This window comes from Epinephelus lanceolatus, chromosome 18 (genome assembly GCF_041903045.1).
Source record: "Epinephelus lanceolatus isolate andai-2023 chromosome 18, ASM4190304v1, whole genome shotgun sequence".
Taxonomy (NCBI): Eukaryota; Metazoa; Chordata; class Actinopteri; order Perciformes; family Serranidae; genus Epinephelus; species Epinephelus lanceolatus.
Genome location: NC_135751.1, coordinates 40632896 through 40660808, shown reverse-complemented (window position 1 = coordinate 40660808; position 27913 = coordinate 40632896). Strand labels below are relative to the sequence as shown.

Genomic DNA, 27913 nt, shown 5'->3' with positions numbered 1-27913 from the left:
AGAGAAAGAGAGAGAGAGAGAGGAAGATTTAGGAATTCGTCTGCAGACTTGGAGCTGCGTTACAGAAAAATGGTGAGTCCACAAACTAAAACCAAAATATGTTGTTAAATAATTCGCGTTCTCGCTAAAAAATGACGCAGATTTCCCGCTTCCGGTTAGCAGAGTTTGTCGGAAGCGGTTAGCGGCAGTGATTGCTAACAGAAAATGTAACATTAGCTAAGTTAAGCTAGCAGAGGAGCCACTTTAGCTAGCTAATTATCGCAGTTTTAAACGGTTGGTGAAAAGATGACGGGTGATGATTAAGTGCTCCGTGGACTGTCGTTTACAGAGGCTGCCTCGCGTTTAACTGTTACTCTCGTGTATTCGGTGTTTTAGCATTTAGCTAGTTAGCTGCCAGTGTTGAACTTTTGGTGCGTCTGTGTTCCGCCCCCCTGCTCCGTGTCGAGGCTGCTGTTTACGGGAAGCTGCTGGCTGCTGAAAAGAGACAGTGACGCTGGTTGGAGCGGATTAGAGGTCCTGGATGGGCTCACTGGCAGATTTCTGTAAGCTATTAGCATATGAGCTGACAGTCCGCATACCTTTCTGTTCACATCAGGATCTAGTTGTCCGGGTCACTGCTTTTTGGCTGTCACTTCTCCCTCTTCCCTTTGTCTCCATGTTGCTCCCTCCCTCTCTGCCTCTCAGCCTTCCCCTGTGTGTGTCTGACGGGTTGCAGATGCTGGTCACTTTCTACAGTTCTCCCTCATTAAGTTGTTGATAAGACTCGGGGTCAGTGCTGCCTTCAGGCACACAGCTGTTATGTGTTTTCTCTGCTGCCTCAGGGACAAAAATCATCAGTGCATACATGCATCTGTACAAACTTAGGATTTAAAGGGTAACTTAAAGAGATAGTTCACCCACAAATGACAGTTCACTCAATATCTACTCACCCCTGTGCTGATGTGAGGATGGGTGAAGATCTCCTGTTCACAAAACAATCCAGGTGTTTCAGTGGAAAACAGCGTTGCAGCCAAATCCTGTACAGTTGTAGTGAACAATGACCACCATGAACGATGGTGTAATCCAGTTGTCCATGAACTGTGACATTTAAATTTGACCCAAAAAGATGTCTTTTACACTATGTTTTTAGCCTAAATGTCAACTGTTGCCTCTCACACTGCAGCCATTTTGAATTTCCCCTGTGGGGGATCAATAAATTATATCTTATCTGATGTTCATATTCACGAAAAAGGATCTTAATCTTTAAAAAAAAAGTCCATCTCTGCAGAGATGCTTTCCATAATGTTGCCAGACACATTCAGAATAACAATCTGAGCCTGTCAGTGGCAAAAACAAACACTTCTAGTGGACGAACATGTCCCCAGTGGTTACAGTACAGCCTATTACGCCGCTGACAGCTGCAGCACTCTCCTCAATACATGACCAGTTTCAAAAATGACTGTCTCAGTTAGTCACAAATACAGAAGCATTGGAAAATAGGGTCCAGGATGAACAATACGTAAAGTGATAGTTCACCCAAAAATGACAACTCACTCAGCATCCACTCACCCCTGTGCTGATGTGGGGATCTCCAGTTCACAAACACTCCAGGTGTTTCAGTGGAAAACAGCGATGCAGCCAAATCCAGTACAATTGAAGTGAACAGTGACCAGTTTTAAAATGTGAAAAAAGAAACACAAAATGTCTCCATACTGCTCAAGTGGTGTAATCCAAGTGTATGTAAGCTGTGACATTCAAATTTGACCCAAAAAGACGCCATTTACACCGTGTTTTTAGCCTAAATGTCAACTGTAGCCTCTCAGACCATGATGCTCCTTTTTCTCTGATGATTTCTCACACCTTCTCCATCCTTTCTTTCCAACCTGTAGAATATGACACACCCACTGATGTCATCACAGTTTGCACATCAGGTCAAGTACAACCTGCCATTTGTTGGTTCCAGTTGACAACCAACTTTTTGGGTTCCACTTTATTTTTGGGTTGAAATGCTCTGAATGGTTCAAAATTAGGTGCGAAACCAGTTCCATGTTGGTGAAAAATGAGCTATCAGTGGTAGGGATGTACGATAATATCTGCACGTCATCAGTTGCGACCGATATTGGCTTTGAAATGAACTTTTGAAATCTACCAACATGTTTTTTCTTAATTTGCCTAATGAATAAATATTACATACCGAGAAAAGTCTCCATCTGCTGGTGGGCCGTCATGATAAGAGTATGCATGCATAATATGATGTTAATTCCACTACAGCAGAGACTTAATGATCTCTGGGAGACTAAAGTGGATATATTGATATCGGTTATCTGCCAAATTAGTTGTTATATATCGGCATATCTGCAAAAACAAATACACTTTCACTGAATGTAAATTCACGGTGTGCAGTTTACCATTAATGCCATATCGCAGCCTGTTTTGCCGCTGCTGGCTGCTACGATTTCGCTCAATACTGGATCAACTTCAAAAACTGTTCTTCCTTTTAGTCACTTGGACAAAAAAACCTGAAAAACCTGGGAAAGTACTGAAATTATTATGAAGGTAGAAACCCAGTCACGTCTGCAGAGTTGAACTTCCTCTTTTGATTTTTTTTCTGCTGAATTTGTGTATTGAGTTCTGCTTGTATTAATAAATATGTAAATATGTCACGTGCATTTCTGTTTCATCTTTAATAACTGTAGGAAACTGTCAAGTTGAACAAACCTACCTCAGAACACAGATATGATATCAACATGAAAATATCCATTGACAAAATACTTGTGAAATATCTGGAACAGACAGAAGTTACTCTTATCACAGCATCAGTATTTGATGGATATATTGCCCAGTTCTAATAAACATATTAGTTTCTGCCTGATAAATTAATAACTGACGGAATTTTGAACTTCCTGTATTCGGCCACTGCAGATTAAATACGTGCTTTGAGTCTCATTTTACGGTCTATGAAACAATCCAGTTGAACAGTCTTTGTCAAAAAACAGTCTGTTGTTGTTTGCAGACTGAAGTGAATTTATTGTGTTTGTGTTGTTGTGCTTGAGGCAGTAAAATAGGTCAAACATTGATTCAACAACAGTAACTCCACTGTACAAGTTCCATGATGCACTTATATCTAACTGCACTGCCCCTCATCTTCAGTGGCTTTAACAGGGTTCCTGCAGATCCTTAAAACCCCTTAAAATACATTGAATTAACTAATCTAAAAATAAGGCCTTAACTTGTAACATTCATTTTCTTGTATAATTCGACGAATGCCTCTCACATGAATGTCACCAGATCAGTAGAGCGGAACCAGCAACACACCAGCAAAACATATTTTGTTTCCTGCCGGGCTGCTCAGAGCAGAAGATTCACTGTTTGCAAGCTACCTGTCACTGTAGCCTGTACTAGTGGTTCTCATCCACAGGTCTGGGGACCTCCAGGTGTTTTGTTTTTCTATACCATTACCCCAGAAATCACAAATAGTCCACAAATGAAGAATTAGTAATAATTATGTGTCAACATTAATTACTAAATATTCTCAGACAAGGGCAGTTAAACTTAGTGATAGGCCTAGTGACGTGATTATGACAGTTTGACCACATATTACAGATTCACTAGCAAGATGTCGAAAAAGTCAAGAGTCTAAAATAGTTTTTAAAATTTATAAAGATGACGCCCAAAAAGCCGAGTGTGAAAACTTGCATCTCGCAAATTTACAACCAGGTTGACAGACCACCTGTAAATTGTAAGTAACAGCTCAGCCATCCTGCAAATTATTCTTTTTCTAGCTATTATGGCTAATGTTACTGCGACCTGCATGCTAACAAACTGGCTTATTGTCCAGGGCTCCAGACTAACTTTTTCCACTAGGAACACCAGCGCTCCTTACTGAAAAATTTTAGGAGCACCAGCACAAAATTTAGGAGCATTATCTATATCGACAAAACATATTCATAATTTTGTCTATATTAACTGCATTACTGATAATTTAGCAATAAACACAGACAATTTACAGTAATAGCAATGTACTGCTTTATTTCAAATGAAACAGTAATAAAGTGCAGTAGGCTAGTGCTTAAGAAAACACCATTACGGTAAATTAAAGGGCTTCCTTCAACAGAGGCACCAAATAATAAATTAACAAATGTAAACATAAAGTATGTGGTCAGTAACTTGTAACTTACTGTCAATATAGCACGACCACAACAAAACAAGTAAACAAATATTTCATTTGAATTGAATGAATTTCATTGTCATTTCAGCCTCTTCTGCAGACCTATTTTTACTTGTCTGCCTCTTAAATGATGTGTGCAGCGGCACTTTTGCTCCATCATTGCATCTGTCCCTGCATAATTTATGCCTGATGCTGTTGTGCTTAACCAGCGTTTCATGTTTGTGTGGTGGAGTCGGCGAATTTAGTTTTCCCCGCACATTTCGGACCTCACTGAGAGCAGTACATGCAGGACATCACTTTCTTTTCTTTGCAGTATCTCAACCACGTAAATTCAGTGAGCCATTCTTGTCGGAAATGATAGGGCTTTGGCTTTTTCGGTGCTGCGACATCACCTGCTGACTCGTCCTCTGAACTATCGTCGTCGGAAGTTTGGGAAACTGGCACAGGACCGACAGGAGTTTCTGGATTATTTTTGCTTGTGAAAAACGAATCTATAGCTCGTTTCATAGCGTCACTTTATGGTCAAATGACACAGCACTTTCTACTCGACACACACACACACACACACACACACATTTGCTTCCGCTTCTCCATGAAATGCAATTATAAAAAAAAAGAAAGAAAAAGGGGGAGGGGGTGGATTTGTAAGTCGCGCTGGTGCTCCTAGTTAAAAAACTATGTTGCACGGCGTCCAAAAAAGGTCGCAAAATGCGACCAGTTAGGCGCAGTCTGGAGCCCTGTTGTCATATTTGTTTTAGTGCATTGACTGAAAATTGCTGTTTCCAAAAAATATCCTCTTGTCTCTCATTAGCCCCACCCTACTTGTGAAGCTTGAGGCTGAATCCAAATGTCCACCCTCTGGACCTGCAGACTGAGCCCTCGCAGACTTCAGTTGTGAAGATGTGGTTGAAAACTATTTCTGGTCAATAACTATTTTACACATTCATTGGGTTTTTTTCAACAATTGAAAAAACCACTACATCAGGTTATTAATCAGTGTATTCTGCTGAAGTCTGCACCCCACTTGGATTCTCTGGAAGTCTGCAGAAAGTCCACTTCAGGTCCCTTGTGGACTGGATGAATTGTGGATTTGGACAGTCTTCAGCACTCCCAGACTTCCTAGGAATGCGCCTGCAAAGTCTGTGAGTCTGCAGGGGCGAAGAAGTCCAAACATTTGGATTCAGCCGTAGTTAATCGCAGATATTTCTCACTGTAGCTTCGATGTCCTAAACTGGTCATCAGGACAGTCCTACTTTCTCCATAGTTATCTATCTCGTCATCTGTAGTTGACAACTGTAGAATTAATGTCTCAAGCATATCTTATAACCAAACCCTTTTCACTTGGAGGTCCCTGAAGGGATCAAACGGGGTCCATGACCTAATGTCAATTATTAAAAAGGTTGGGATTCACGACACTAGACGACATGGGAGTGCAGATTCAAATTAAAAGGACTATTTCACCAAGAGTTTTGCTGAAACTGCTACAGGGCAGTGCACATGAGGCTGGTTGTGTTTCATTCAAAAAGTTTTTCAAACTCAGCATGATTAAGGCAATGGAATCAAATGTGCGGAGTGAGAAATACAAAAGTGCCCAAAAAAACTTGCCAACAAACAGCAGGTATTTCCCACTTCTGTTCAATTGGGCAAAACGGTCTTTAACTCTGAGTAACCAATGTCGGTTCATAATGTTGAGTTCCATTTAGTGTCTTAAAGTCTTAAATCCAACGCGCCTTAAGCTGTAGGAACCTTGTTTAAGCTTCGCTGGAGCCACTGGCAGTCACCAACATTTCTCAGGCCAAGTGTGGGTGTGTGTTTTTCCTCCGTCTCTTTTAAAACATAAAGCCAACTTATGGCGAGCATTATGTATCTCCTGCCTCCAGCCAGGCTCCTGCTGCTCAGACATCATCAGGCTTAGTATTATTGGGTATCGGGTATCACAACATACCACACTCCTCCTCACTGATGTCCCCTGTTTCTCTTCACCTCTCTGCACCCCTCCTTGTCCTCTGTCCTCTCTCCAGGCCTAGCAGTCCAGTTAACTGCTAATTGTGCATTAGAGTGTACTCTTGGTTATGAGCAGTGGTGAGACGCATCACTATAACCGATACTCCGGAGCAGCAGCCACAGCCCTTCAGCAGACTCCAGCAACAGGGTGAGAGACAAAAGTGTGACATGAAAAGAGATTTAATTAAATTCCCAGATTATACTCATGTAATGTATTTCTGCTGTAATCACTCTTTTCGTTTTAAATAAGTCTCTTTGTTAATTTATCTCTCCGTCCAACCCTTGTCTCTTCACAGCAGAGCAGGATGGAGGCTTCATTTGGCCCGACCTTCTCCACTGTAGCTGCTGGAGCTAAAGGTGATACACAAGAAATATTACCTTCTATAAATGCTCTCTTCTTTATCAGCATTACTGCTTCTGTCTTTGCTTGATAAGTCACTGAAGTATTTCAAGACTCTGGCCTTGTGTTGAGAGAATTTTGCCTTCATGTTTTCAGCAGAAGGATCCAGCACCTACAAGCAGCACAGGAGAACTCCCTCCTCCTCCAGCACTCTGACCTACTCTCCCCGGGATGATGACGATGGAATGGTACTCTGTCACACACACATTACATTTTATGTTTGTGTTCACCCTGACTGATAGGTTCAAAGGCTCAAAGCCATCAACATTTAGAAAAAAGCTTCTTGAAGTTGATTGTTTTTAAAATCAGCAGGTTAAAAGTGCAGAATAATTTCATTAGTGCTGCTTCCTGATAATCGGCCAAACTTTAGTCGACTGGAAAGGTCATTAGTCAGCAAGATTTCATTGGTCGCTTAGTCACAAAAAGAACAAACAAAGCTTGTGCCTTGTCAAAATAAATCCAAACCTTTAAGATTGGACCATGTGTGACTTTAATTTGAAAGGACAGACACAGGAAGTGTCCACGCTAGGGATGGGCAAATATATCATTTAATCATTACATTCATATCAGAAACATGCAGGAGACTAGTCCACTGATGGACCCTGATGAGGACTGTTGGTCCACTAGGAAAACTCTTTGTCAGGGGCAGCCCTACATTTCATTTAATCACTTATGTCTCTATGTCTTATAGTCTCTGACCTCTTCTTTCCCCAGCCTCCTATTGGGACTCCTCGGAGGTCAGATTCAGCCATCTCAGTCCGATCTCTCCATTCCGAGTCCAACATGTCTCTGCGCTCCACGTTCTCTCTGCATGAAGAAGAGGAGGACACGGTACGACACCCAGCACCAACACACACCACATCAGCAAACTAACATACGCTCACAAACACTTAAAGGTCCAGTGTGTAAGATTTAAGGGAAAATATTGGCAGAAATGGAGTCGAATATAATAAGTATGTTTTCTTTAGTGTGTACTAACCTGGAAATAAGAATCGTTTTGTTTTGTTTACCTTAGAATGAGACGTTTATATCTACATAACCATGAGATGTTTCTGCTGGTTACTATCTGCAGTCCTCACTGCTAGACTCCCTAAACCTTACACACTGTTCCTTTTAAACATGTAAAAATATGGATAATTTTGAAACTGAAACCACAAACGGTGTGTGCAGGAGCCCCAGGTGTTTGCTGAACAGCCGTCTGTAAAACTGTGCTGCCAGCTGTGTTGTAACGTCTTCAAGGACCCCGTCATCACCACGTGTGGGGTGAGTTTACTTCTCTCCTCTCCAGCCTTTCCTCCATCTGCCCCTCTTCCTCTTTCTCTTTGCCTGCCATCTGATTTTTTTTGTAAACTCTGCTCATTCTTCCTGTAAATAATCTTTTAAAAAGTTTTTAAATAAAAAATCAACCAGGGGTGGTGGGGCTTAATGAATGGTCAATTGTGTTAAATCGTTGAAGAAGAAGAATAAACATTTTACCGTGCCTGTTTTGTCTCCTTCCTCAGCACACCTTCTGCAGACGATGTGCCTTGACTTCAGGTGAGACTCATAATGTGTTCCTTTAAACCTCTTCCACTCTGCTGGGACGCCTGCAGCCATTACTGTTTTTCAGAGGCTGTTATGTACTGAGTTTTAAAGCTAGTGAAGATACCATCTGAAACTCGACAAAAAAAAGGCTTAAATTTAGCACCAAATCTGTGAAACAAATGGTATCGACCCACCATATCATATACTTACATCATAATGTTCTACGCCCCTTTACACTCTAAACTTTTAAAGTTTGAATAGGCACTGAACCAAAACATGTTTATTACAGATTTATGACCAAAAAACTGATGCATGGTGCTGAACTGCATCAAATTAATCCTCAGGATTCCAGCTTTCAGATGATGTAAACCACTTCTATGTGGCATGTACTGTTGACCTGTTACCTCCCCCTAAAGATCCCCTGCTCTGCTTAAAAAAGACAAAAATTGTGTTATGGTAGGAAGGGGTGGAGCTGAAGAGGTTAAACGTTAGTTAATTAGAGAGTTAATTATAACCTCACATTGATGTTTGTTCTCCTCACAGACAAGTGCCCAGTGGATGCGGCTAAGCTAACGGTCGTGGTGAACAACATTGCGGTGGCGGAGCAGATTGGAGAGCTCTTCATTCACTGTAAATACGGCTGCAGGGCCACAGCCAGCGCTGCAGGCGGAGCTACAGGCGGGGCTGCGGCCCCCACCGCCACAGTGGCCGGGAAACCTGGAGCGTACGAGGTCGACCCACTGGGCTGCCCGTTCACCATCAAACTGTCCACACGCAAGTAAGGAGCACAGAATGGGACGGAGACGGTGTTTTATTTCCACTGCTTCCCTGTGAATGATTCGTCACACTGACAGACTCTGTTTCTCGTCTCTGCAGAGAACATGAGGCCAGCTGTGACTACAGGCCTGTCCGCTGCCCCAACAACCCCTCCTGCCCCCCGCTGCTCACCATGAACCTGGAGGCTCACCTCAAAGAATGTGAGCACATCAAGTGTCCACACTCCAAATATGGGTGAGTCCTAAAAATCACACTTATTGTAATACATCTCCATTTCTTATCCAGTACACAAGATATAAAAAGAGTCCTCTGTGCTCCATCTCTCGCTCAATTTCAATCACTCTTTATATTTGGTTCATGTTTTGTTTCATCTGTTAATGAAGAACTTTCACACTCCCCTGCTCTTCTCTCTGACAGCTGTACGTTCATTGGTAACCAGGACACGTATGAAACACACCTGGAGGTGTGTAAGTTTGAGGGTCTGAAGGAGTTTCTGCAGCAGACTGATGACAGGTGAGCCAACGTATTCATACTGTATTACTCACAAGTAGAGCTGCTGACTGTAACAGACACTCAGTACTTGATAAAACCTTGTCTGAGGAGCCAAAGCCTGATTTATGGTCGGGCGCTCGACACTTTTCACAAGTGTTGCTCAACAGTAATGACGTGTTTTCAGAAGATAAAAGTGTTGCATGATGCTTTCCTTTCATCTTGCGCATCTGGAGAATGTTGATGTGTTGCAACCATCAAAACCTGCACGTCAATCAATAAATATGTGGTAATGAGTTACAACACTCATATACAGCGGGATATTTGTGTGATTTTTAAGAACTAACCGTGCAGATTACGCTTCACTCAGTGCAACAAAAACAGACTCAAACCATAAAAGATCCAGTAACCATGAAGACGACTTAAACGCTTTCACTGAAGCATGAATTGAAAAGGATGTGTTGAGTGCCCTACAGTAATCAGGCTTTTGTGTTTCTGTCTGTTTACCAAGTGTTCAGCATACTTTTGACAATTTAAATTATTTTTTAAACAAAATAAAACTCCTTAAATATAATGAAGTCAGCACTGTCTCTGTTTGAAATCTCTGACCTTTGACCCTGTGCAGGTTCCATGAGATGCAGCTGACTCTGGCCCAGAAGGACCAAGACATCGCTTTCCTGCGCTCCATGTTGGGCAAACTGTCTGAGAAATTAGATCAGCTAGAGAAGAACCTGGAGCTCAAATTCGGTGAGATACAGTAAAGAAAGAAGTTCTTTGGTTTTACCTGCTTATTCACCCAAACAAGGCAGGGCTAAGAATATGATCACGGACATTTTAAGGTATTTGCAGGTGAACTAACACCCATAAAGTCACTGCTGACACTTTGACACTTCTGCATGTGTTTTACAGTGTGAAGGCAGTGGCAGGGCTTTACTGTGAAACCACAGGTGTTGACAGTGACTTTAGTGGTTAGCTAAAGCAACCAAAGATGTATTACATTTAGTTTTTTCCAACCAAACACAATTTGGTGTTCATACAGACAGTGTTGCTGCTGCCGCCTGCTGCTATGAGCACTGTGTTTCCGCAATTTAAAGTCAATACTCACCCAAATCATATTTCACTGTCTGTTTTTGTTGAACCCACGTGTGGTATGAGGGGGAAAAGGGTGAGCTTCCTATTCTCTAGTTGTTCCATAGCTTAGCAGCAGCTGTGCTGCACCTGAGCAGCGCTGCTCACCCCGGCAGTGTGGCTGCTGCAACCCGTTAACACGGGTGCTGACAACAAAATGCAGGAGGTTCTGCTCTTCTGTCAGCACTTCTGCCGTTGTGAGAGTTTATTAGTCTCCACTCACTTCAGCACACCTACCTTTAATTAAAGGTTCCTGAGATGCCAGGTCAGGTGGTGCATTAAAGTGACTCAAAAATAATAGGAAACTAGGACTTGCTAGAAATGGCTCTAACAGCGCTGTTCACATTTTTAGCACTGTTAGCTGCTAGCCACCAACTCAACCACCTGATCACAGAGTTTGAGGATCTTTATCAGGGAAGAGAAAGCTGGATTTCACTGTCTGTTTCCATCACATCATTCCTGCACTGCACCACACTTACAACATGATTTCAGACCTTCCAGCTGCTGAAGGATAAATATTGACAGGAAATATTGACTGCAGAAAGTTTTATGACCCTAATGGACCACCCTGCTCGAGCACAGCGTCCTCACTGTGTTTTTACTCAATGTTATCGCCCCTGTGTGTGTTTCAGATGTGTTGGATGAGAACCAGAGTAAACTGAGCGAGGACCTGATGGAATTTCGTAGAGATGCGTCCATGCTTAATGTAAGTGTGTGTGTGTGTGTGTATCTTACAGAGAGAAAGAGTGAAGAGTGTGTGAGTGAAGTTTGAGTCAGGTAGGCAGAATAAAAGAATTTGAGTCGGTGTGTTAGAGAAGCTGTAGAACAAATCCCCTGATCTGTTGTCTGTCTCTCTGCAGGATGAGTTGTCTCACATCAATGCCAGGCTCAACATGGGAATCCTGGGCTGTAAGTATCTGTCTGTCCTTCTTTTAAAACCTGTCTTCTCTTTATTATTCCTAATCTCTCTCAGTGGAGGAAGACGTTTGATAAACACTCATTGAGAGCTGGAACAAGTTTTGAATGACTTCATCTTTAAAGCTTTGTGGACTTGAAATCTAGCTCTGACTTTCTTCTCTGGTCGTTCCTTCCTCCTCTCCCTCACCTTCCTTCACCTTCGCTGTCTGTCTCTTCCTTCCTCCTTTCCTCATCTACCTCTCTGTACCTTTATAATCCTCCTGTTTCAGCTCCAGTTATTCTCCTCTGTTGTTTAGCTTCCAGTGAGAAATGCATATCCAGTCTTACCCGTGTCTGTGCCTCCTGTGTGTAGCGTACGACCCTCAGCAGATCTTCAAGTGCAAGGGGACATTTGTCGGCCACCAGGGTCCAGTTTGGTGTCTGTGTGTCTACTCCACCGGAGACCTCCTCTTCTCTGGATCCTCAGATAAGACCATCAAGGTAACATAAACACACAGAAGAAATGAAAGACTGACATTTAGATCCATCGTCCCATTTTCATTGTCTTGTTGCTGGTTGTTGAAGTTACACAGGGCCTTCAAACTCATGATGTATTACTCAAAGTTCTCCTGTGAGCCCGTAGCAACACACCTACACCAGAGCAACCGCATAGCAGAGCTATTTTTGGCCTCAGCACGGCCTTCACCCACCTCCGTATAGATTCTGCTAACGTCCACCCACAACTCTGTTTTGTGTTGGAAATCTGGAATTATAGATTTGTTTTAATGCTGATACACAAAGTTACAAGTAGTCATGTCACAATACAGAATTTAGTGGTTGATTCAATTTCACCATTCTAGATACTCAAGACAATACCGCAGTCCAACAAAAAAAAACAAAAAAAAAACAACAACAATAAATCTCATATACTTGAACATAAACTCCTTTTATTAAAAACTTTATCTAGCCAGTGGCTTAGTAGGTAGAGCATGTGTTCCATATTCAAAGGCTCTCTGTCTCACCTTTTCATACTTAGACTGTCCTATCTAATAAAGGCAATAGCCCCTCAAAAATAAAAACTAAACTTTATTTAGATTCAACTTAATTCAAATTTTGGGGTGCCTGGTGGCTGGGTGGGTAGAGTGGGCATCCCATATATGACTGCATTGTCCTTGCCTCGCAGCAGCATGTTCATTTCCAGTATGCAGCCCTTTGCTGTGTGTCATCTACACACCCATTTAAGGCAAAAAGAATCCCAAAAAAATATTTAAAAAAAAAGATTTAAATTTTTATTTTTGATCCCACATGATCAGCCTCAAATGTTGAGTAATAGTCTGTGTGTGTTCATGAGATTTTCTAGGCAAGGAAACTAGGGCCCGACTGATTTATCGGCCGGCCGATTTATTGGCTGATTATAGCCATTAGAGAATAATCGGCAATCAGCCAAAAGTTGGCCGATTGACGCCGATGTTAACACTTATATTTTCATCACTAATAAAATGCAGGGAATATGGTGTTTTACTTAGAAATGATGTCCTTGTGTTACTTTTTGCACTATAACCTACCTCTGTTAAATTGGCAATAATAATAATAAGAACTCTGGTGCTGTGAACATACATGTGAATGTCTTAATTCATGTAGACTTTGCATGATTATTTTATTCCCCAGAGGGTTACTGCCTTTTTGCACATCATATTTTTGATTTATTTGTGTTCAAATTGTTCATATGCTGCTTGTTCCACACAATTTCTGATAATAAAAGTATCTGAAAATAGTAAAATGTTCTTCCTTCAGTTTCTATCTTTGTAACGAGTGTTTGAACTATATTTAAGCCATCAAAAGCAGGTATTTCGGGGCTTTTTAAATTGAAAAACGTAAAAATTTAATCGACCAATATATCGGTTATCGGATTTTTTTATTCCATAATACTGGAATTGGCATCGGCCCCAAAAAATCCCTGTCGGTCGGGCCCTAAAGGAAACGTATTGATATATAGTGCAAAGTATATTAAGATATTTCTCCTCCATCGTTGTTGTTCAGCTCTTGTACATATAAGATGTCACAGATGGTCTCTGTGGTATGCGAAGCCGTGACGAGCGCAGTGTTTTCCCCAGAATTGAACATCATTCAGCTCTCAGTGGCCAGAAAAAAAGCTCCAAATGTGCAGCGGTCAGTGCAGAATAGCTACTCAGCGCCTCGTTACGCTGATGATGTTTGTAGCAGAGTGTAAATACGCTGCGCTCCCATCGCAAAGAATTTACAAAAGATGCTGACCTCAGGAAAAAAACACTTTTCTTTTTATGGAGTCGAGGTGGACCTGTCGCTGCTTCTCTTCCATATGTTGCTGTTTTTCTTCCAAGCTGGTCGGCGTTCTCCTTCTTGTTCTTTTTTTGCAGTTAACAGCAAACTAGCACACTTCTAGGCGTATATGCTGCCCTGTCGACATATCAGGTACTGGCCCTTTGGTACCAAAGAAAACGAGTACGTCATGTTTTATAATTTTGGCATCAGCTTTGTACTGATCGCTTCTTGTGACATCTCTAATGAGAAGACACCTTTAGTGGATGTGAACTAAAAAAAGACCTTAAGATGTAAACCAACACAACAGTTAACTCTTTTTAATCTGTGTCCTGTCTTCCCTCAGGTTTGGGACACCTGCACCACCTACAAGTGTCAGAAAACCCTCGAGGGTCATGACGGCATCGTCCTGGCACTGTGTATCCAAGGGTAATAAAATGCACTGTAACAACACGCTGTGATCATTAGATACACATCAGCTGGGAATGACTAGGCTTTCCCCCAAAGCATGACTCGTTGGTATTTGTTGTCTCTGTAGAAACCGGCTGTACAGCGGCTCTGCAGACTGCACCATCATCGTAAGTGACACTCACCTCCCTGCTTCCTCTTTTTACTGGCAAACTCATGCAGTGTGAATACTTTTCACATGCTAGTTGTGTTTTTGATTTCCTGTTTTGTGCCTTGCTGCTGTGCATCTTGTGTAGGTGTGGGACATCCAGACCCTGCAGAAAGTCAATACTATCCGTGCTCATGACAACCCTGTTTGTACGCTGGTCTCCTCCCACAACATGTTGTTCAGCGGCTCCCTCAAGGCCATTAAGGTACAGCTATGTTCATCATGTATCAGACAGTGCATTTTTTGTTTCATCATTATCATTATTTTTTTAATCACAAAGTATCTGGCGACATTATGGAAAGGATCCCTACAGAGATAGACCTTTTAGGTCTTCTTTGTTTAACCAGAAACAGCCCCAAAATCACTGTTTCCAAACCCACCAGACTCCATCTAAATAAATGGTCATTTTAGCGTGTATAGATTCAGCACAGTCTCACATCTACCTGGGTGAATTAAGGGTTTATTTTAACCAAACCACAGTTGGAGATTGTTGGAACAGTGAGAAGATGAACCAAGGCAGCTTTTCTAATTTTTATTTTGTTTTTGTCGGCTTTAAATAAAGCGTGTTTCACAGTGATGAAATTACAGTTTATTTAAATGGAGTCTGGTGGGTTTGATTTCATGGCTGTTTCTGGTTGAACAAAAAGGATCTTACTCTTTAACAAACAGGTCTGTCTCTGTAGGGATCATTTCCATAATGTTGTCAGACACAAAGAAGAACAATCTGACCCTGTCAGTGACAAAAACAAACACACAATTGACGGTGCACAAATTCCTCGAGTGTTTGCAGCTTGTGTTGCCGCTGCCGGCTGCAGCGCTCTACTCAATGCTGGACCAGTTTCAAAAATAATTGTTCCCATGAGTCTCTGAGTCGTCTTAGAAACAAAAACACGAGAAAATAGAGTCCAGGTTGAAAAAGTTACCATTTAGGTTTTGACTCAGAAGATGAGTGTCTAAATGTTGCTCAGCGAGGAGAGGCAGACAGTCAGGAGCAACGGCTGTAGCCTTGTCTTTGTTACCATGGTTACAAGCGAGGGAGAAAAGGGAATGGGATGATTGTGGTGCTCTGTAAGTGTGTGTGTGTGTTTGTGTGTGTGATGTCAGTCCTTTTACACAGGGACTTTCCTTTCTTACCCAACTCCACTCCTCCTCCTCTTCCTCCTCCTCCCGTCATCCAGCTTCTCTCTATTTCAGCTCAGTGACATCAGGCACTTCACTTTATAACTTATTCACCACAGCTTGGCTCAGTGTTCTCTGAGTGTGTGTGTGTGTGTGTGTGTGTGTGTGTGTGTAAAGTATTTAATAGTGTTGGGGAAGCTACATTGGAGTCATAGCTTTGAAAGCCACCAGTTACGTCATACTGGAAAAAAGTTAAACTACAGCAGAGCTACACTCTGGAGGAATCTACTTTGGTCACTTAGAGCTACTCAGAGAAACAGATCAAGCTATTTTCTTTTAAAAAGACAAAGTACATGAGATATGAAATAGTAACAAAATAAAATGCAAGAAAGTCACGTGCCAAATCCAATGTTACAACAATAAGACCTTAAAAGTCATTAGATAGTCTTAAATTTGTGAGGGCGTCATTACTACAAATATTTGATCTATTTTCATTTATCCATTGTTAAATGTCTTTTTGTGAAAATGAGTGAGGCCTTTCTGTGTATGTTCACCCATATGTGTGTGTGTGTAGGTGTGGGACATCGTGGGTACAGAGCTGAAGCTGAAGAAGGAGCTGACAGGTCTGAATCACTGGGTCAGAGCACTGGTGGCCTCCCAGAACCACCTGTACAGCGGCTCCTATCAGACCATCAAGGTAGGTGGAGGGGTGGACACACACACACACACGTTTATTCATACTCTGATCATTACATCAAAGCTTAGCATCCGTAACCAGACACAGCAGGCCTGTCAAGTTTTGGATTTCTTCATTTTTAAAAAGACATGCAAATATCTGTATACACGGAGGAAAAGAGAGATAGTAATCGTGATAATAAAAAAAAAGCAAAAAAGGCTCACTTATAAAGAAGATAATATGATATGACAAAAATGAATGAATTAATTTAAAAAAGTAAATAAAATAAAGACTTAATTAAAATAAATAAAAAATAGTAATAAAAAGAAATGTAAATTAATAAATAATTTATGTAATAAGAAATATATACAAAATATAAATAGTAATAAAACTTAACAACAAACAAAATAAATGAATAAAATATTATTATTGAAATAATATTTAATATTGAAAATAAATACAATATATAGATAAAAAAAAAAAAAGATAAAAATGCAGTAAAATAGAGATATGGTGATAGTAATAAAAAAAATCCAAGTAAAAATTAATAAAAAGTAAATAAGTAAAAAGTACAATGCAATACAATTCACATAAAGAAATAAACAAAAAAGATCATATAAATAAATAAAGTAAAAGAAAATTAAAACAGAAAAATTAAGTGAAATAAAGACTTAAATTAAGATAAATAAAAATATTACAGATTAATATTAATTATTACATAATTATGTTAAATAATGAGAAATAAATACAAAATATAAATAACAATAAAAATAAAGTTAAAACAAGCAAAAATAAATAAATAAAATATTAAATATACATTAAACAATATTTAATATTGCAAATAGATACAAAATAAAAATAAAGATAAAAATGCAATAAAATGGAGACATGGTGATAGTGATAAAAAAATTAAGTTAAAATTAATTAAAAGTAGATTAATAAAAAATAATAATACAGTTCACGTTAAAAAATAAACAAAAATAAAAAGGATAATATTAAGTGTTATTTAACAAGAGCAAAAGTGTAAGAAATGGATTAAAGTGTGTTTATTTGCTTTAAATTAAGTATCAAACGTTGGCATGTCCGACTATCTACCTTCTTATTTACAGTAGTAGGTTTTAAATGTGTTTAATTTGTCACCGCTGTCACTGTGAACTGTATGTGTTGTGCTCCAATGGGAAACTGGATATGTAATTATTGATATGGTAACTATTTTACTAGGCAGCATAGCCATCGATATTGTTATCTGAATATTTCTCCTGATGAAGTTTTAGTTTTGTCTCGAGGTGCAGCAGAATGAAGATTTGGAAGTGCTGTGTTTGGCAGGTGGTGCCACAGATTTATCTGCCAGTGACAGATTTGAGTGGGATTTGGAAGATGGCTGGTGTTAATTTTGGAGTCAGAGCAAAGACAAATGAAAAGCTGGAGGAAGGTAGAAAGAGTGGCCTCATTGTTATGTAGAGTCACCTAGAAATAAGGTTCTGCAGTTTATTAGTTTAAGGGAGCGATCAGCACAGAACACTGTGACCCGTCCTGTTGGTTGATACATACGTTTAAATACATCATGCATCAATGTGTGTGGGCTATTGACTATCTTAGTATTTGAGTATTCTACCAATTAACCCACTGATAAATCAAATCATTGAATAGGAAACAATTTTGCTTTCTTAAAGAGGAATAATAAATATACAAAAGACAAAATAGCACGTTAACGTTACCTTGTGTCGGGTCTGTAGACTGGATTCTTTCTGCTGAGATGCTGAAACACTGACGTTGTGTTATTGTTGTAAGCTAGTTTAGTTTCACAATAGACAAACTATACAGAGTTTTTGTTTTGTTTCAGCTTGAAATGATCCTAAACTTTGGACACTTTGTCATTTTCTCTGACCCGTCTCTTGTCTTTGCTCACGATTTTCTCTCTCTTGCACAGTTTTGCAATTTTGCTGTAAATCACCTAGGGGTGGACGATATGGCCCAAAAATAACATCACAGTGTTACAGGGTATTTTTGCGATAACGATATTCTTGATGATGTGATAAATTAGTGATTTTTTTTTTTTTTTTTTTTTTCAATTGAAGAAAACAGAATTGCAGCAGAATAAGTGATCTAGTTTTTACACAGTAGTTTTACGCCACAGTTTATTCCACACTACTGAAGCTGCTCCTCTTTTTGGAACCACCAAGGAGTCGGTCATAATTTTGCTCTCAGCCATGCTTGTTGTTGCCGTGGGTAACAGTATGACGTCAATATGTCAACTTGTCAAGATATCGCGAGTATCACAATATACCTTTTTCATATCATATTAAAAATCATACCGGTATATTGTGAACGAGATGACATGGCACGCCCCTAACTCACCTGTCCACAGTGTCAGTGTGTTGTGCCACAGGAATGATCATCCATGCAAAACACAGCGCGTTGTATGTAGATATATGGTTTTAAAGAAGTTTCGCTGTAAATAATTTGCATCAGTGAGTTTCTCAAGGAATTGTCTCAACCCCACTTGTTACTGTAACTGTGAAATTAGGTGTGTGTGTGTGTGCAGTGAAAGCTGTTCAGATATGTTGTCGTCAGTAATTGGGGTTCTATCCTCGCTATATAAAGAAGGACTTTGTGCCATCTTCATTCACTGCCTTTGTTGAAAGCACTTTGTGTGTGTCTGTGTGTGTGTGTGTACAACTCTGTGTGTGTGTGTTTGTGTCCTGCTGTTTTGCCGGAGTCGGTCACTAATGAATACCTCAGGGACGTCATGGAGAGATGAAGAGTAGGACAGAACAGAAAGCACAGAGAGGAGCCTGGTTTTGGGAATGAGGGATGTCTGTGGAAGAATGAAGGAGGAGGAAGGAGAGATGAAAGGACAGATAAAGTAAACTGAGCTCCTTTTCATGAAGCTTATAAGCCGAGCAGTTAATCTCCAGCCATTACTTACCCAGAGACGCCGTTTAGAAAATGTTTTGCTGCAGAAATTGCTGCGACAAATGTTGCCAGTATCCAGTGAAAAATATCCCTTTGAACATTTTAGCAATTAAATAACTTTGACACCACCGACTTCTTTTTAAAAATGCAAGAAATTGATGTCTCCTAGTTTGTATTTTTAAAGTTGGACTCATTAGCAGTTTATACACAGTGGCTGCCAGTGTACTGTGTCTCAGAAATAGTTGGCAGTTGGCATGATTTAAAAGTTTCCCCTGTAATTAATCAGACTGCCGAGGATTCTCTGTTGGTATTTTAGTCTTTACTGGATACAGAAACAGAAGACAGGAAGGTTGGAGCAGAGAAAGGAAGATGCTTTTTGGCAAAGCTCACAGGATAGATTTTAACGTTTGATATGTCATTTACGTCATGTTCAGACCAACAATAGTACTGCGACAAAAATGCACTTGAGTCATTCACTTTAATGAGACCGGTGAGGTCTCACTGTCGAGACGAAACATAACTGAAATAATCTCAAGAACACCTTGAGGGAAAGTCTTCAAATCTGGCACAAACGCCCACTTGGACTTGGCGGTGAGATTTTGGAGGTCAAAGATCAGGAGTTAAGATGAATGTGACCTCATAAAACATGGTTTTATGCTTCTGCGCCGGCCACAGTCAGAGGCAATATGTTTTCAGGTTGTCCATCCCTTTCTCATGAACGCAATATCTCAAGAACGCCTTGAGGGAATGTCTTCAAATTTGAAACAAACGTACACTTGGACTTTGAAGATAAGTTTCTATGACGACCATTTTGTTGGTCAAAGGTCAAGGTCACTATGACCATGTCTGTGTCATTCTTGTGAAGATAATCATAATCAGAAATACGTCATTGATCCCCAAGGGGAAATTATTTGCGCTACAGGTGCTCCTTGCAAGAGTGGAAAGATAAGTGAAAATATAAGAAATCTAACAAGATTATTTACAAATATATAGTTCAAATAAACAGGATTATTAACCAAAAAAAAAAACTATATATATATATATATATATATATATATATATATATATATATATATGTATATATATATATATTGTAACCTAAACAAGATAGAAGATTATTTACACAATATATATAGTAACCTAAATAGATAATACACAGAATATATACAGTCAAGGTAAATATCCCAAGAATACCTTGATTTTTGGCAAAAATGTCCCCTTGAATTCAACATTGAATTGATTTTGGTGGTCAAAAGTCTAGGTTAGTGTGACCTTGCATCCATCTCATTCACGTAAATGCGATATCTCCAAAACACCTTGAGGGAATTCTTTAAATTTGGCAGAAATATCCGCTGCATGGGTCAAGGTCACTGTGACCTTGCATCTGTCTCATTCTCGTGAATAGTGTATCTCCTGAACCCCTTAAGGGAATTTCTTTAATTTGGACCCCATAACGAACTTATTCCATTTTGGTGCTCGCAGGTCAATGTCACTGTGACCTTGTCTGTGTCATTCTTGTGAATGTGATATCTCAAAATTACCTTGAGGGATTTTTATCATTTCTGGCACCAACATTTACTTGGACTCAACAATGAATTGATTAGATTTTGGTGGTCAAAGATCAAGGTCAGTGTGACCTTGCATCTGTCTCATTCTCATGAACGCAATATCTCACCAACACCTTGAGGGACTTTCCCCAAATTTGGCAAAAATATCCACTTCAAAGGTCACTGTGACCTTGCGTCTTTTCATTCGAGTGAATGCAACATCTCCAGAACACCTTACGGGACTTTAATCAAATTTTAAACGAATGCCCAATTGGCTGAAGAATAAACTGAAAAGAATTTGGTGGACGAAGGTCAAAGGTCATTGTGACCTCACAAAACATGTTTTTGGCAAAAACTTGAAATAATTCATACACTAATTGTGACAAAACTTGACACACATGTCTAACAGGATGAAATAATGAAGGTCAAAAGGTCAAAGGTCAGCTTGACTGTGACATCATCATGTTTTAACGTCATATCTCAGGAACAGAAGGGGAGACATTTGGTCAGATACTGAATTGGTGACTCTAATCTTGAACCTGTGCTGATTGTATAGATCTTCTGTGTGTGAAGCATCCATGTTTTCACTGACATGGACTGGTGGGCGGAGTCATACAACCATGAAGCAGTATTTCTAGTGTTATTAACAATGAATCAGACGACTGTGTGTAATGTGGAAGTCACCTTCAGATTATAACTTTGTAGTTCCCCTCAGCTATACGAAGTGTTTTAGTGTCTGTCAGCTTTTAATAACAATGATTCATCCAGTGATAGCTGCAGCCACTGATGATCAGTGACAGGAACATGAGCTCTGCCTCGTCATACATGTGACGCTTGGCCTTTTGTGTGTGTGTGTGAGGCAGAGACAGACGATATATGAAAGAGTATTATCTTCATTGTCATCTCTGTCTCTCTGCTGCATCCTGTGGTGTGTTTTCCGTGCTGTGTTGTGATTGGTCAGCCAGACCGGCCGATTAAACTAGCGATCACTCCACTCTGTGTTGCCATGGAGATAAAAATTGACAACTTGCAGCTGTTGAAGAACTCACTTTTTCCACTGCTGATATCATGTGTGAGTGTGTCCTCTTCTGTCTCTTTTTCATCCTCCCCTCCTCTCTGACTCCTTCTCTCCTTCTCTCCCCCGTCTGTCAGATCTGGGATATCCGTTCTCTGGAGTGTGTCCACGTCCTGCAGACCAGCGGCGGCAGCGTCTACTCCATCGCCGTCACCAATCACCACATTGTGTGTGGCACCTATGAAAACCTCATTCATGTAAGAGGGACACACACACACACACACACACTTCTGTACACACACACACAAACAGGACAGGTTTTGTTTTTGTTTTTTCTGTTTTAATTTGTGTCCAAGTGTCTCGCCCTCTCTCGAAGGCATGAGGTCGTTTCTGGCTCCAGCTCTGCTCAGCTTTTCTCTTTTTTTTTTTTTTTTTTTACCTCTGAGTGCACAGATATGTCCACATAGGGCTTATATTAACACTTAGACGTGAGGATGACCAGAATGTGCACCAGACCAAAGTTAAGCAGCCGCTCGCTTCAGCTATCGCACAGCTCAAACCTGCTCTCTCGGACACTGGCAGACTGCTGTGATGCCCGTCTTTTAACCTTTTAAAATGAACATCCCGCAAACAGAGAGATCATTGTTTGCATAATCCTGTATATCTCAATCTAAAATTAAAAACATAACAGCTGTACATGACATGGAAGACAGAATTCTGTCTTCCATGTCATGTACATGTACGCTTGTAATGGCGTCACTGCGCTACTTAACATGTGGTGCGAAAATGTGCAATGGCGCCAGAGGGATGAAAGATGAATCTGTCACATTGCCTCTGCACTGTGCTCATAGAAACAAGCATATCTCAAAAACTGAATCATGTCTATAGTTCAAGTAATGTAGGGAGTGTTAAGAAATATTTTGTTCATGTTTCTACATTTAAAAATCTTTTGGATTAAAATGTTTTGTGTTTTTATTTTGCAAAATCTGATGAAAAAACATGTCAGATTTTTTTGTTTGACACATTTTCAATACTTTAATAAGTTATTATGGTTTATTGACTTACGTAACCTTTTAGCTCAGGTTGTACAGATTTTAGGGTGGACCATTTCCGCTGCAGAGTTCAAAGAGTTAACGATGATGATGATGATGATGATGAAGGAGCTTGTGTCTTCTCTCCAGGTGTGGGACATTGAGTCTAAAGAGCAGGTGAGGACTCTGACAGGTCACGTGGGAACAGTGTATGCTCTTGCCGTCATCTCCACCCCTGACCAGACCAAAGTGTTCAGCGCCTCCTACGACCGCTCGCTCAGGGTGAGGACGGAACGCATGTTCCTTTCTCTGTGTGTGTGTCTTGTGTGGGTGTGGAAAGATGGAAGACACTTCATTATGATGATGCGTGTGTACTTAAAGGTACTACTATCATGGAGATGGTTTGTATTAATAAGAGGACAACGGACAAGTTAAGTAAGTGTTTAAAATAAAGTGTTTCCCCTGTAACTGCACAGGGAAATCTGTCACTCGTAACCAACCATGACAGTGACGTACGCCCATGAGGTGTAATCAGTTTATCTGTCCAAGTAGGGCTTTGCCTTTGCCATGCAAAGCAATATAGATTTCAGAGTTTACAAGGAGCACCTGAATGCACCATGAAGTCCCTGTTACTGTGTGAGGGTGAAACTCGTCTCTGACACAGAGCACAGAAGTATCGCGACTGTAGACAACACAGAAACACTGTTTTGATGCAAACATTTACCGTTTACCATTTGGCGGATACTCTTCTGAGATTTACTAGCTAAACAGCGAGCTTGGCGGGTGTTAATTTTGGACCCTGCGCACCTCCCAACCTGAGTCTGGCTAGCAGTTCGTCCTGGTCAGAGCACCAGCAGCTCTCCTGCTGATACAGCTGCACCTCCTGACAGAAACAGAAAGACAGGCTCTGATCCATCCTCGCTGTCAGGCAGGAAATACTCCTCCTGACTCTACAAGAATGATATTGATAAGGTCGGGTGAAAAAGTTGAAAGTTTAGTGTATAATTGGGGCATCGGTAGCGTAGTGGATAGTGCCTGCGCCCCATGTACAGAGGCGGGTTCGACTCCGGCTTGCGACCCTTTGCTGCATGTCATCCCGCTCTCTGTCTCTCTCTCTCTCTCTCTCTCTCTCTCTCCCTCTCCCTCCCTCCCTCCCTCCCTCCTTGTTTCACACTGTCCTGTCAATTAAAGGCAAAAAGCCCCAACAATCAAAAAAGTTTAGTATATAATTCTGGAGAAACATAGTCGATCATTGAGTCTCATTTCTTGGCCGTTGGATACTGACAATCGAAGCACCCAATGTGTCGCTATTTGTCGCTATTACACACTGAACTTTTAATAAAGATATAACATGTTCTTGTTGTGTCATGTTTCATGTGTGTTAGTTAATTGACAGTAATATTGTGATTGGTTAGCAATTAGCATACCGCTCCAGAGCAGTGAACTGAGAGGAAAGGCACTGACACACTTCTGTCTTATAATGAAACATGGTTGAAATGTTGTGTGTGTGTTTCCTAGGTGTGGAGCATGGACAACATGATCTGTACCCAGACACTGCTGAGACACCAGGGCAGTGTAACAGCTCTAGCCGTCTCCAGAGGGCGCCTCTTCTCTGGAGCCGTCGACAGCACCGTCAAGGTACCAAACGCCACTTCTTCATCCGCTGCTGAACATCTGTATCTGTTTGTGCCTCTGCTCTGGTGCTCAGTCTGGCCAGCTGCAGGTTCACTGTAGTTCGCACGAACACCCAAAGCACTCTGAAATAAGTTCATATATTTTTGTAGCTTTTCTGACTGAATCTCACAGTGTATCCTTCTTGATCTTTCCTTCCCATCCCGGTCTGAGTGATGTTAACATAATCACACTGTGCTTTTATTTTATGACTTCATTTTATGATGTGTTGTAACTTTGTTGGATCGTCTAAAGTGATTTCTCTCTGTGTGTCTCCCTCAGGTGTGGACGTGCTAAACAAAGTTTGCTGCGCAGGAGTCCATTCAACATCACATGTCTTTGTTGTGTCAGACGAACGGTATGAACGGTAACCTTTCCACGTGATTTCCTCCTCCACATCCGTTTCTTCTTTGATTGTGATTTAACAGTTCGATAATAACCACCGCTTCACAATCCAGCTGCATCGGAACCATTTTACTAAGTGTTGCTTTCCAAACTTCAAACAAACCCTCTGACGGCTCGACCCGATGGTCACGGTCGAGGGTCACTCCGAGGTCACGCTCCTTAGTGACCTCATCACCAGTGCATTACGGCGCAAAATGAGACGAGCTGCCTTACAGTTGCACCGCACTGCGCCAAAACCAAGACAGACTGGACGCTGCAGCCCTGTAATCAGAACAGGAAGCAGAGAGGTTTCAGACTCTTACCTGCTTCCTGCACCTGCCGTTTAAGAACTGTACTGATGATGCCTGATGCATACTGTTCAAATAAGTCTAAGGGCTGGTTTCACAAACACGGAGTGACACCACACTCATTTCACATATATATGTGTTGTGTTTCTCAGAATGCACCAGAACAATGACAAGAAATTGAAATGGGGACATGGTTATTTTATCCAGATGAATGGCACACTGACTTTTTACAACCAAGAGGAGGAAACTGAAGAAAAAAAGAAAATTCGCAGGCTATCTAGCCTTAGCTACACTTACCGGCGATTACCTTGACATTCAAACAGTAACACACATCTGGGGGCTGCTCACTCCCTGGCACCGACTGTTTACCATCCTGTCACTCGTGCAGGATTTGAAGATAATTACAAGTCTTAGTTTTTATTATCAAGACTTATTTTTAGCTCGTAATTGTACCGCTTTCGTCAGTGGGAAAAAAAGTCATTGAGGAAAAACTTTCATCATAGTTTTCATCAACGAAATTAACACTGCAGTGAAAGCACCCCGAGTTTCGTCAGCTTGTTTGACTTCACTTCTCTTGGTTTGTTTATTAAAAGCCAATGTGAATTGGACCAGGATTAAATAACAACCAGCAATCTATGTTTTTTCCTTTGGGATGAGAAAAGTATCCACAGGCCAGGATTGTACCCGACAGTCGGATTGATCAACAGCAAAGATCTGCATGTTGGTGAATTTTCCACCAGCTGGCACAAATAAAGTGGGATTCATAATTGTGTGTCAGCTTGATGAAGAGCCTATGCTGTTGTGTGTCTGTCACTCTGCAGTTACACCTCCAAAACACTAGTTAGTGGTGGAGGTTTCTGTGAAGTGCTGTAAAGTGTAGTTGATTCAAAACACACATTAAACACACATTAAACATGTTTTAATAGAAACAGTGTCAAACACAAGTACACAGATCAGCTTCACTATAACTCACAGCTGATTTGTGTACTTTTTGTACACATTTTCCCCACAAATACAACATGCTAATGTTTTTAGCACAAGCCTATGGCATTTTACATTGTATAAATTAGCCTAGCAGCTAGTGAACGTTTCCTCTGCTCATATGAAGCCAGGGACAACAGCAACATTTAACAAAGGTAACGTTACAAAATTCAGCTCCATTACAACTCACAAGGTTCACTGACAAAACAACTGTCTTATACTAAACACGTTTTCCAAACAAATACAACATGCTAACGTTATTAGCACAAGCCTATGGCATTTTACATTGTATAAATTAGCCTAGCAGCTAGCAGAGATTTCCTCTGCTCATATGAAGCCAGGATAAATCACACACAAGACTTAAAATGCTATTTTAGTGGAGGCTTTATTGTCTTCACAATTTATTGTTTCTTATCTGTGAAATTAAATTAAATAAAGCTTTGTTTCCACTGAGGGAAATGGTTTCAGCTTACAGAGACAGACAGGAGGTCTGCGTCACTGTGACGTGTAGTTACATCTCTGGGGAGGTGCACGTCAGGCTGTGGTGTATTGTACGGCATCAGTTCGACGCAGAAGTATAAATCCCACTTAAGAAAGAAAACACATACGATCAAAGCAAGGACACCCTCATATGTCAGTCAGTATCTGGCCTGGATAAAACTGAAGATTCAGAGCAGCTCGTGTGATAATAATATCTACACTTCCGCCTCTCAGCCGACGATGTTCAGAGGATGACAATTGGCTCATTTCAGGATACATTTCCTTCCCCTTCAGTCATCGTGGTTGTCACTCAGACCTTTGTGAAACCAGCCTTTATAAGTCACCTTTTAATAAGTGAAGACTTTAAAGAGAATGACAGATCTATAGATTTACTGAGTTTTATATTAGTGCCATGATAGAGCTGTATTCAGAGCCATTAACGGTTGTACATGGTGTAAGATAAGACAGTGCCGAGCCTGGACAGAATGACTCACACTGGCCTACATTAACAGAGAGGGACGGAGAGAGGAGGACAGTCTGTGTGCATGTGTGTGTCAGTTGTTGTGTATATGTGTGTGTGTGTGCGTTTCAATGAGTGCCATATGTGTGGAAGGAAAGGAAAGACTGACCCCTCCCCGCTCTCTGGTCTCTAACTTCAGCCGGTTAGAATGAACATAACCACAGATTAATCTGATTGTTAACCCTCGATGGACTGACGGTGAAGGCCAGCAGGTGATTGTGTGTAATGAACCTTCAAACTCCCAGAAGCAAAGTGCCATTGAGCTGAAGTGAAGCCCTGCTCTCCGAAATTATATTTCAGGACCCATATTGGGTTGGCAATATAAAAACTGACTCGATCTGCCTGGGAGGGTGGTTTTTAAGTTCATGAGATCATTCACATCCACGCCAAATTCAAACACGTGGGCTGAGTTAGGTTTTTACAGATGTTGAGAGTTATGTTGCCTTCACTCAGAGCAGATCTGTCCGCTGCTCACTGAAGCCTCGGTGAGGAAGGTGGTGAGGAAGAGAGGAAGTGTCTTCACTGGTCACAGTTTCAGTGATTCCTTGTATACTTGTATTCATGTAAGCCTGAATTGATCATTGATCAATAAAACTGTTGTACACTTTGACAGCTTTTGGTCTCATTTATTTATTTCAACAGTGTTTTGGGTTTTCCATCTATCTTTCAAATTGTTATGAACACAATATCTCAAGAACGCCTCTGTGCCGACCATAGCCATAACTAGAGACATGTTTTCAGGCTGTCCATCCCATTCTCCTGAACATGACATGTCAAGAACACCTTTAGGGAATTTTGTCATTTTTGGCACAAATGATTAAGTGATTAGATTCAGATGTCAGGATTACTGTGACCTCATAAAACATGTTTTTGTGCCTCTGCGTAGGCCATAGCCATAGCTAGAGGCATACTGTTTTCTGGTAGTCGTGAACGCAATATCTCAAGAATGCCTTGAAGGAATTTCTTTAAATTTGGCACGAAAGTC

At 40.8% G+C, this 27913-nt stretch overlaps 1 protein-coding gene across 2 annotated transcripts; it reads left to right on the top strand.

Annotated features, from left to right (window-relative positions):
• Nucleotides 1-27538, top strand: traf7 (TNF receptor-associated factor 7). Of its 2 annotated transcripts, none has more exons than XM_033645262.2 (22): nt 1-72; nt 6169-6299; nt 6451-6508; nt 6648-6739; nt 7266-7382; nt 7722-7814; nt 8054-8087; nt 8619-8853; nt 8952-9086; nt 9270-9365; nt 9967-10088; nt 11102-11175; nt 11330-11378; nt 11740-11867; nt 14011-14093; nt 14203-14242; nt 14369-14485; nt 15974-16096; nt 21691-21810; nt 22735-22866; nt 24103-24222; nt 24538-27538. In XM_033645262.2, exons 3-22 carry the CDS (start codon nt 6457-6459, stop codon nt 24550-24552), a joined length of 1977 nt encoding a protein of 658 aa, XP_033501153.1. In that variant the 5' UTR covers nt 1-72; nt 6169-6299; nt 6451-6456; the 3' UTR covers nt 24553-27538. The 2 variants fall into 2 exon arrangements, with proteins under 2 accessions (XP_033501153.1, XP_033501154.1); XM_033645263.2 differs by having other exon boundaries at nt 7-72; nt 6448-6508.
• The last annotated feature ends 375 nt before the right edge of the window (nt 27539-27913 follow it).

What these genes read in the sequence shown, in the direction of transcription:
- traf7 (XM_033645262.2), top strand. Translation starts at nt 6,457, where the DNA reads ATGGAGGCTTCATTTGGCCCGACCTTCTCCACTGTAGCTGCTGGAGCT. An exon ending in CCGTCATCACCACGTGTGGG is followed by an intron (nt 7,815 to 8,053) that starts GTGAGTTTACTT and finishes CTCCTTCCTCAG; the next exon opens with CACACCTTCTGCAGACGATG. An exon ending in GAACCTGGAGCTCAAATTCG is followed by an intron (nt 10,089 to 11,101) that starts GTGAGATACAGT and finishes TGTGTGTTTCAG; the next exon opens with ATGTGTTGGATGAGAACCAG.